General features: G+C 42.5%; 1 protein-coding gene across 1 annotated transcript; it reads left to right on the top strand.

The window, feature by feature from the left end:
- Positions 1 to 1117: 1117 nt before the first annotated feature.
- Positions 1118 to 4363, top strand: ZNF518B (zinc finger protein 518B). The gene has a single exon (XM_007451510.1). It carries the CDS (start codon positions 1118 to 1120, stop codon positions 4361 to 4363), a length of 3246 nt encoding a protein of 1081 aa, XP_007451572.1.
- The last annotated feature ends 6426 nt before the right edge of the window (positions 4364 to 10789 follow it).

The raw sequence follows: 10789 nt of genomic DNA, 5'->3' as shown, positions 1-10789 counted from the left end.
CCCAGCCTCGGCCTCCTTGCTGTTACTCAAGTGCTCCAGGCCCACTTCCCACAGAGCTTCACCCTCCCTCAGCTTGAAACACCCTCCTCCCAGGCTGCCCCGAGGTCTCTGCTCCAACACCAGCTTCTCTTGAGGCCTTTCCTGACTCTCCACGCCCCAGCCCTACAATTGCATCACATAGTTACGCCCTGTCCCCCTTGCCTGGCTTTATGGTTTGTTTTCCCCAGTCACTTACCACCGTCTGCCAAATAAATATACAGTTTGTCTCCCCTCTCTGTACCGTTGTGAGGGGAGGGATGGATTTGCTTCTGGTCACTGCCCTGTAGCGCCTAGAACAGTGCCTGACACCTGATATATGCTCAGTAAGATGTTGAAGGAATAAGTATTTGTCTACCTAGTATTGTCAGGATAGTATTGTCTTCTTACCACTTGTGAAAGCAAATGGGACACATGAGAGAGAGAGTTGGGATCCACCCCGTAACATAGAAACAAATGGACACCTGAGCCAGAGCCCTGGCTCTACCACTGGTTAACTTGTGTGTTTAGAAACTAAAATGCCAGCCTCCTAAGGTTTTAGTGAGGCTGTTATGAAATTATACCTGTGAAGTTGCTAGAATGCTCTCAGTGACCCTTAAAAATAACTCACTCAGCAAAGGCTATTCTGAATGACTGCTATGATTACCCCAGTTTATCTATGTTTATGGTTGGCCTAAAGTAATGACCTTTAGAGGGGCGGAGTTTGAAAATGTTTTCAGTTTAAGCTGGTTATTTGCCAGTTCTGTTGTACTGTGTATCACTGTCGACATGTGTTTCAAGATAGTAGGTCAAGATTTAGCATAAAATCCCCAAGATCATTGAAATATAGGGTAAGTTTGGAAATACATTAGCTAAACCTTAAGTTCATTTATTAATGATGCTTTGTGATATCTTTTTTTCCCCTTTAGTGTTGCCTGGAATATCAGGGAATTGGAAAGTCATATTTTGGGATCATGACCTACTGTGTTGGTTTATGAAAAAAGATAAAACGTTCCTGGGAAGCCAGCTACAAAGTATACTGAAGGATGCTTCCTGAGAGTTTTATCATGTCACTCTGGATTTCAGTGGCCTCTTTTTAGAAATGCAGATGAAGAAGATGAAGGATAGTGGACAGCAGCTGTGGACTACACAAGTGGATGCCGGACACAGTTCCCTGACCATGTCGCCCAAACAGCCTAATGCTAATCGAGCGACTCGCCCAGATAGACAAGAAGCTCAGACTCTTTTGTATCAAGTCTCTGAGGCAGAGGCTGCCACGATGACCGTTGCTACATGTGTAAAGTGTAAAAGTGTGTACAAGATCCCGCTTCAGGATCTGAAAAAGGATACTGGCCAAAGCCAAAAGGAGGACAATCATGTTTGCTTCAGATGCAGCCTAGGTGTGGCCCCTCCCCATTTCCATTTTGTGAATAATCACAGTGCTACTCACATAGGAAATAAACCAGAAACCATCTCAAGTTCTGTCAATAACAAATTTAGGGTAAGGAACTTTAAGCCAGGCAAATACTATTGTGATAAATGTAGATTTTCCACGAAGGACCCTCTGCAGTACAAAAAGCACACACTTCAGCATGAAGAGATTAAATTCATTTGTTCTCACTGCAGCTACATTTCCTACACTAAAGGGGAGTTTCAGAGGCACTTGGTGAAACACACAGGCATTTTCCCTTATCAATGTGAGTATTGTGACTATGGTGCTATTAGAAATGACTACATTGTCAAACACAGGAAGAGAGTCCACGAGAAGGCTGGTGGAAAACGGCTGCCCAAAACCACTGCCAAGCTGGAGCCAAAAAGAATCAGTGCATCCAAGCAAAACCCAGAGCTTTTAAAAGCTTCCAGTCCAAGGACTGCGTTTCAAAATAACTTGTCAGATCAACTTTCAACGTTCTCCCTCCATTCAAATAAAGACAGAATGCACAACATAATGTTATTACCTGAATCAAAGGAGTACCAAAAAGATGTCGTGTGCATTCCAAATAAAGTGACACTGTCAGAGCCCAATGAAGTCAATCTGTTTGAGAACAAAAGTGTGGAGGTGGAAGTGTTATCCCCTGCAAAAGAGCCTGTTCAGCCGGGAATGCCATTAACGGTTGTGGCACCAGCAGAACTAATCATCCCTGCAAACTGTTTAGCCCAGTTGATAGATGTGAAGGTTGTCAATGGAACACAGCAGCTTGTGCTGAAACTGTTTCCTCTGGAAGAAAGTAATTGCCTTGCCGCTGGTGGGGGTGATGGAGGTAATTCTGAACATGTGACTAAAGAGAAAGATTCAAGTGAACAGGAAAAAATGGCTTCTGCAGAACAAACAAAGTCACTGATGATCGAAGGGAATGTTGGAAAACTTGCAGGCATCAATAATCTTCAATCATCAGTTCAGAAACAACTTAAAAATGTGAAATGGGTAAGGTCTTATGACTTTTTCACCTCAAATTCTAGTGTGTGCAGTGGTGGAGAATCCTTTCTCAGCCCTGATAGAGTTGAGGGTTTGCAGAAAAAAGGTTATACATATCCACAAAGAACTGCTCTTCCTTCCATTGCCTTAAAAGGTCATTCTCCGTCATCTCTGATGAAAAATGGTATTTTAAGTGGTCTTGGAACTACGTCAAACTCTTTTCCATATAAAGCTGCCGTTTCTTTTACTGAAGATGGAAGAAATTTACACAGTGACTCACAGCAGTTATTTCCTCTTGCTGCATCACCTGCAACCATTTCCTTCTCTGGAGAAAAGGACTCACTGCCCCGAAGTAAAAAGGACATGGAATCTAGAAATGAGATCAGTTTTCCTGCAAAAATGGTTCCCCCTAATAGGAAGCTGAAAGATAACCAGACACAGGAACACAAGGCAGTTTCAAATACTGGCCAGATTTCCTCTCAACATAAAAGTGAGTATTTACACATAAACGTAACGGGAAAAGATGGAATCAGATCTCAGCAGTCTGGGGATAAACCTTTGGAGTTAAAGAATTCTGAAAAGGCTAATGACTCCTTTGAAGGCCCAGTCATCTCATCAGTGTTTTCTCTGAGCTCTGGATCTGAAAACGTCCCTGAGGGCGTTAAGTGGAATAGTTCAACGTCCAAAATAAAGTCAATTGAACTCTTGCGCAGAAAGATAGCCCAGTTAATTGAATCCTGTGGCAAGCCTTCATCTTTGGCTGCAAGTAATGCACATCGTCATTCTGTAGGGAAGGCATCTAAGGTCACTTCGAAAGCTGCCTCTGAAAGTATTCAGGAAATTAACGTGTCATTTACCAGCACTGGCTATTCTGCGGGTACTCTCCCGAAACCTCAGGATGACGTTGGTATTAATGGACAGCTTACTCATCAGCAGATATATCCGCATCTTGTAGAAGGCAGCAGTGGGAAAAGCGAAAGCGGAGTAGCCAGGAAGCCACATTTGGCTCCTCCAGTATTGATCCCGAAGGGGGCTGTGTTGAGGGTTCTTAATTCCTCTGAGAATTCCCACGTTATAGAGGCTACGTGTGAAGCACCTGTCAGCATCCCCTGCAGTGAGACACAGTTAATAAAACCCATTCCGTTCTGCCCAGTGAAACAGACAGACTTGGACTTACAGTCTTCAACAAGTGAAAGTGGGCCAGTAGACATGTCCCAGAATCATGATCTATCTCTTTGGGCTAAATCAAGAAAAGAGAGTGCAAATTGTAGCACCATGCTTAAAAAAACTGGACTCCTGCATGGACAGCAAGGAAGCAGTGAGATAAGTAAGCAAGGGAAACTGTTTTCCAGAGGTCTTCCTGTAAGTAAAAATAAAACCAAACAAGTCAATTCATCCAAGAAGAAAAGCAAAATTCAGGCTGATCCCAGCCGCTGTTTCAAGGATCCTTCCATTTTTCAGGTTGCAAGACAACTTCGACTGATAGCAGCTAAACCAGACCAGTTGATCAAATGCCCCCGTCGGAACCAGCCTGTCATCGTGTTAAACCATCCTGATGTCGACTCACCAGAAGTATCCAATGTGATGAAGGTAATAAACAAGTACAAAGGCAACGTCCTCAAAGTGGTCCTATCAGAGAGGACTAGGTGTCAGTTAGGCATCAGGCGGCATCATGTCCGGCTGACCTACCAGAATGTGGAGGAAGCCAATCAGATAAAGAGGCAAATGATGTTGAAAATGAAACTTAAAAAAGTTCATAAAAACAACTACCAGGTGGTGGATTCCTTGCCCGATGACTCATCACAGTGTATATTTAAGTGCTGGTTTTGTGGACGGCTCTACGAAGACCAGGAGGAGTGGATGAGTCATGGCCAACGGCATTTAATAGAAGCAACTAGAGATTGGGATGTTCTTTCTTCCAAGGGCAAATAAGTGAAAAACTGCTCTTGGAAGAAAATTGTTTTTCTTACTTTTAATTGATTCTGGTTTGGTTTGTTTGGTTTTGTGTCCCTCCCTGACTCTGTAGGATAATACAGACTGCAGGGATGGGAGGTTGGTTCAGTCTTCAGGTCTTCCTGGGAATGTGGAGAGCCTGGCGTCTGAGCCTGGTGACTGGACATCAGAAGGTGTGTGTGGCCCCCAAGGAAGTGCACACAGATTCACGTGTATGCATTTGCCTGGGGCGAAGGGAAACTTTGAACAGATTTTCAGTGGGATCTGAGACTTCCCTTTGGTCAGCAACCTTTTTCTGCATAGATAAAAATCATTTTAATCCATTCGGAGGGGCAGGTTTAGAGTGTTTTACACATGCTCTTTATATAACAAAATGCTACTGAAGAATTAAACCCAGGTCTTGGTGTACACATCCCCCTTTTTTTTTTTTTTTTTTTTTGCACTAACTCATCTCCTGAATATTTGGTACATAATGGAAAGTATATTTTCTACTTTGTTAGTTGTCTTAAGTTTGGTTATAGAAAAGTGGCCCTTCTTTTAAATCCCTCACCCACTCTGCAGTGTTGCTAAGTGTTCTCTGTAGCACAGAGAATTGGGCTTTTGTTGACCCTTTTAAAGAATAATTCCAAAGGTTGGCCTGAATTTACTACAACAGCAGGTGTTGTTAGGGGAAGAAAGGAACATTTTCAGGCTTTTGCTTTCTTTTTAAATACCTTGATTTATGACAGCTGGGGAGGGAATGTGCCTTTTGGGGGTGAAAAAAAAGGAGAAGAAAGGGTCACAGAGGGAGAATATCTAAAATTATCTCCTGTTTGCCCTTACCACTCTCACAAAAGTCAAGTAAGTCATCAATTTAAAATGTGAATGAACAGGCATCTTTCAACAGAGATAAAGTTTGGGGAGACAAATCAAGATAGATAGGATTGTGACGAAAGTTGTAGCTTTAATGAAACTATCAGTTTTCATTTGGGAACTCATCACAGACCACGGGTGGAACCTGCACACTGTTTTCTTTCTTCCTCCATCACCAGTGGATCACAGACACTGTCCCCCACCCCTGCCAGGTCTTATCCTGCTCTCCCTTGGTGGGTTTTCTGAACAAGCCCTCCTGTGAAATGAGATAGCTTCCCTGCTCGCCTGTCCCTTTCCCTTGCTTGAGGCCCCTTAAGGTTTTCCCTGATGAAAATAGTAAAAACAGGCAAGAATCAACAAAATGAACACCTCCCACCACCTCTGTTAAGCTTATAGGAACACTGTCCCTGGTTTTCATCAGTGCTAACAACCTGCTTCTGATTTATCTCAGCCACAGTCAGGCTTTCCCTGTTGCTCACCTTCCCTGGGAAGCAGCTCCGAGAACACTCCAGCTACCCCTCCACCAGCAGGAGGCAGGACTGGTGCCGGTCTCCACAGCACCTTTGTGTGCACTAGAAAAAAGCCCACCCTCTGCACCATTGCGGCTGCTCGGGCAGATGGATGGCTTGGCAAAAGCAGCTCAGGCTGGATTCTAGTCCTCCCTTGCCCACCCAGCGGGGAACCGACCATAACGCAGAGCACACACAGCACAGCCACAAGGCAGCCCCAACTCACTCACGTGTTTTCCTCCCTTTTAAAGACTCCTTCCTTAGGGAATTGAGGGCAGCGAATGAAACTGGGGGCTGTTACATCTGAGAAAGGGATGAGTGAGATTTCTGTTGGGTTGGGGAGTCAGTTAAGAGACTTCCTGATTTTTCTTTCCACATGGGAAAGTCTTAGATTATCCTCTGATACATCAGATTGTAATTCTTTGTAGTTGGTTCTCATTACAGATATTCAACATGGCTTGTGTATAGTTTAATACATAATCATTACGTTGATTAATTGGGTAGTTTTTATTGAAATTTAAAACTTGGGTTTTTTTATATGTGTATATATGTGTACACATATTTTTTACCATATGAAAACTTGCAGTAGCTAATTTTCTGATTTCCTATTTTATAATGAAGTTATGTGGGCTGGAAAAATAGAAAACATTTTATATTCTAGAAATAATTTATTTTGGAAGTACACTTTTATAATGGTCTGGTCTCATTTTCAGAAAATGAAAGCACGGTAAGTGATGGGTCTGATTTATATGAGCAAATGGCAGTAGAAACCCTGGTGGATCATTACAGTACAGTATTTAGTCCCGGTGCATTTCTAGTTGGTGCTTTTTGGGAAATGGATTGTGTGTACCGTTTCAGTACATAAAGGAGAGCATTCTTAAGTTTTATCCATGCATAGATCTGCTATTCACTCCCCACCCCAGCCCCCATCATGAAAGAAGGCTCTTAAGGTGTTGAGAGGCGAAGAAACGGCTGTGCTTTATTATTTTTCTCCTTCTATACCTCACTGCTTAGTAGCATCTTTCCTGAAAGGCTAGACCATGTCCTTTCAGGAAAGAGAACCATGAATCAGGTCAGAGTGTTAAGTGTCAACATGAAACATTTACACTTTGCAGCATCAACTGTTTTTCAAGTATTACCTAAAACTCAGCTTATGTACTTTACAGAGCAAAATTTTGTGAGTAGAATATGTAGCTAGGCTTTTTGAGATTTCCAGAACTATAGTACTTTCTAAGGAATTCAGAGGGCTCCTGGAAGTCATAAAAAAAAGAAAAATGAGAAAGCAAAAAATGGCTGTCTTCCCTATATAAAGAACTTTAGAAACTAGCTTGTTAACATGTAGCTTAATGTCATGAAACGAACAAAATTGGAGAAGGTAGGGGCAGAACTGTGTTGAGTATTCGTCTACTCTTTCTTACCTTGATTTTGAAGGGTCTCTACTCAGTAAATGTTACTCATAGTACTTACTACTAAAATCATTTCTAACTTATTTTTTAAAATAGGTTTTCTTTGGGGGATCAGAAATGAGACAACATTGTTATATTTATGATATGACAGTGAATTTTTTTTTTTAAAGTATACTCAAAATAGATTCTATTTTACTCAAGTTTTTATCCCCAGTCCAAAACACTTTGTGAGCCCCTCTCATGGGCCAAGTGCTCTTGGTTGAGCTAAACTGAACACAATGTATTAACCCTCAAAAGTTCCATCCCTCTTTCTTAAGCCACCCCAGAAAATGAAGACGTGATGCCACTCAGCCTTTGGAATAATTTTTGAATCTGTTAACGTCAGTATGAGCAGAAAACAAAACATTGCCTAACATGTTTTAAGCATTATTAAAAAGTCCTGCATTAACAGTTTGTGTGTCTGCTGCTCTGATTTTGAAACACGTATGTATATAGATAGAGAAGTTGGCATACATTTTGTTAAATAAAGCAACTATAAAATTTTCTCTGTTCTTTCATTTCAAACGTTAAGCAAGTTGGCTGTTAATTACACAGCCTGTCTTGTGTGATATATTTCTGAACCACATAAAGGCATCATTCTACATAATACAGGCGCTTTGAATTCCATAAAGGTATATTATTTTGAATTTGATGCACTGCTGGTTAACTAAGCATACCCTGAAATGAGGCCAGGTAACTTTGTTTTGCTTTGGCTTACATTCACAAGAGATGCTGGTTTGGGCAGCAGTGGCAATTTTCATGCCATGGTCAGTGTCATCAGAGAATGTGTGTGGGTCCTGCCCTCCATGTGTAGCCTCTCAACTAAGTGGGGCTTGGGTGGAAGAGTTTCCAAGTAGTCCGTCAGCCTGCTGGGCCATTCGAGTGTAATTGCATGGCTGATGCCGTCTATCCAAACACCATTGATTATTTAAATCTGATTCCACACATATTTTGGAAGAAAGAGTATGAGGATATTTGGAGAGGGGCGTCCAGTCCCTCGTCTCATTCCCAGCACCCAAGGAGTCCAAAAAAGAAGACCTTAGACTTCAGTTGAATATTGGCAAACCCTAAGGAAAAGATAAAGAGGAGATGATAGGAATTGCTGAAATTCACCAATTTGGCTTATTTAGTATCTGAGTTGAGTTGAGTCATCCTCTAATCCTATAGATCTAGTCTAACAACTTGTCACCTTTGGCTGGTTATTTAGGGGAGTAGCAATCAGAGAAGGCAGCAGAAGCCTGAAGGGGGATTTGTATCGGCCTGGACTTCAGGGCTGGCTATAGTGTGACTAGAATAGGGGAGGGGCAGAAACTGACTTCAGGGCCAAAGAGTTGGGAAATGGCAGTCACTAATCCACCTTTTATCGTTAAGAAAACTTAAGCTCGGAAAGGTTAACACCTGATTCACCAGGTTTACATGAAGATGAGTAAAGTAATTAATGGATAGGACCGTGTTTTGGCAGGAAGCACTGATACCCTTTGTGTCTGTAAAGCTCTTTGCTTTACGATATATAGAGCATTTTCTTGCCACAGGTGAGGCTCAGCATGCATTGCTTTCCTAGGTTCCAGCGTGTACCAGGCATTTTCGTTGGGATGAGACACCGTATTTGGAGTTAGTCTTAGAGCAGTGCTGTCCAGTAGAAATAATATCCATATATGTAATCTTGACTTCCTACTAGCCACATTTTTTTTTTTACGCGGGCCTCTCACTGCTGCGGCCTCTTCCGCCGCGGAGCACAGGCTCTGGACGCGCAGGCCCAGCGGCCACGGCTCACGGGCCCAGCCTCTCCGCAGCACGTGGGATCCTCCCGGACCGGGGCAGGAACCCGCGCCCCCTGCATCGGCAGGCGGACCCCCAACCACTGCGCCACCAGGGAAGCCCTAGCCACATTTAAGAGAGTAAAAAGAGCAGATGAGATCAAATGTTTTATTTGACCCAATACATCTAAAATATTATTTAAGCATTTTTCAATCTCAACAAAATCTATTGATATTTTCTCTAAAAACAGAGTGTGTGTGTGTATATATATATTATATACACACACACTTTTTTAAAGTCTTCAGAAATCCGGTATATATTTTAAACTTAAAGCATGTTTCAATTCTGATGCTAAATTTTCAGTTAAAACGTGATGTAGTCCTACCAAAACACTTAAGTTGTGTTCGGTGGAAAGAATTTACACTGCCTCAGTTTTTTAAATTAAATTAGAAATTCAGGGACTTCCCTGGCGGTCCAGTGGTTAGGATTCTGTGCTTCTACTGCAGGGGGGAATGGGTTCAATCCCAGGTCAGGGAACTAAGATCCCGCAAGCTGCGTGGCGAGGCCAAAAAAGAAAATATTTTTTAATAAATCAAAAATTCAGTTCTTCAGTCACCCTAGCCACATTTCGAGTGTTCATTACCCATATGTGCCTAGTGTTTATTGACTAGGACAGGACAAGGGAAAATATACTGTATTGTAAATATTAGCCTACTTGTCTGGTTTTCTTGATCAGAAGGATTGGATTTCATTTATGTATCTCTAAAACTAGGGTAGGACTTCCCTGGTGGCGCAGTGGTTAAGAATCCGCCTGCCAATGCAGGGGACACAGGTTCCATCCCTGGTCTGGGAAGATCCCACATGCCACAGAGCAACTAAGCCCGTGAGCCACAACTACTGAGCCCACATGCCACAACTACTGAAGCCCGCATGCCTAGAGCCTGTGCTCGGCAACAAGAGAAGCCACCGCAATGAGAAGCCCGCACACTGCAACTACAGAAAGCCCGTGCACAGCAATGAAGACCAAATGCAGCAATCAATCAATCTATAAAATAAATAAATAAAACTAGGGTAGGCTAGGCTAGGTATCACTCACATTTAGGGGATGCCAGTTCTGTGCCAGGTTCTGTATTAACGCCCAGCAAGCAGTTTGATTTCTAGATCTATCTATACCTTAAAGAAATGGTTGCACATGTGACTTTTTGAGGTTATTATTTACTTTGCAACCTTAGTTGGTCAACCAAACAAATGTTTATTTCTCATTCACACTGTATCCACAGTCTGTCAGGGACCCACTCTGCTGGAGGGGCCTCTCTTGTAGCTGCACCATCTGAACCACTTGGGCTTCTCCATCACCATGACAGGGAAAAAACAGGAGAGGGTCTTGCATGGGTGGAAAACAAGGCACAACACTTCCCCTCATAACCCACTGCCCAGAAGTGTTCACACAACCTTCCAAAGGGGCTATGCAGCCCCACTGTGCACAGAAGAAAAGAATAGCCTATCAACCACTGATGATTTCTGACCCGCCGGATTGTAGGGTGAGTGCTGGAGGCATGTGAAGGGCAGCCGCTTATGTGGAAAGCAACCTGCCAATCTGATGGTTGTGAAATGGTAACAGTCTGCTAAGAGTTGGTGAAGGTATGGAGAAACAGGAACCTCAACATACTATTTGGCAATATTTAAACTTGAAAAAGCAGTGTATTGCTTTTGTTTGCATTACCCTGATCCCTAGGGAGATAGTATACTTTTGCAAATGTTTATTGGACATTTTCATTGTCCATGTATGAACTGCTGGTATTCCTTACCATTGAACTATTTATTTTAAAAGAAAATATAGA

Source organism: Lipotes vexillifer, unplaced genomic scaffold (assembly GCF_000442215.2).
Source record: "Lipotes vexillifer unplaced genomic scaffold, Lipotes_vexillifer_v1.1 scaffold1417, whole genome shotgun sequence".
Classification (NCBI taxonomy): Eukaryota; Metazoa; Chordata; class Mammalia; order Artiodactyla; family Lipotidae; genus Lipotes; species Lipotes vexillifer.
The sequence above is the reverse complement of the archived record's forward strand: the minus strand, read 5'-3'. Positions and strand labels throughout refer to the sequence as shown.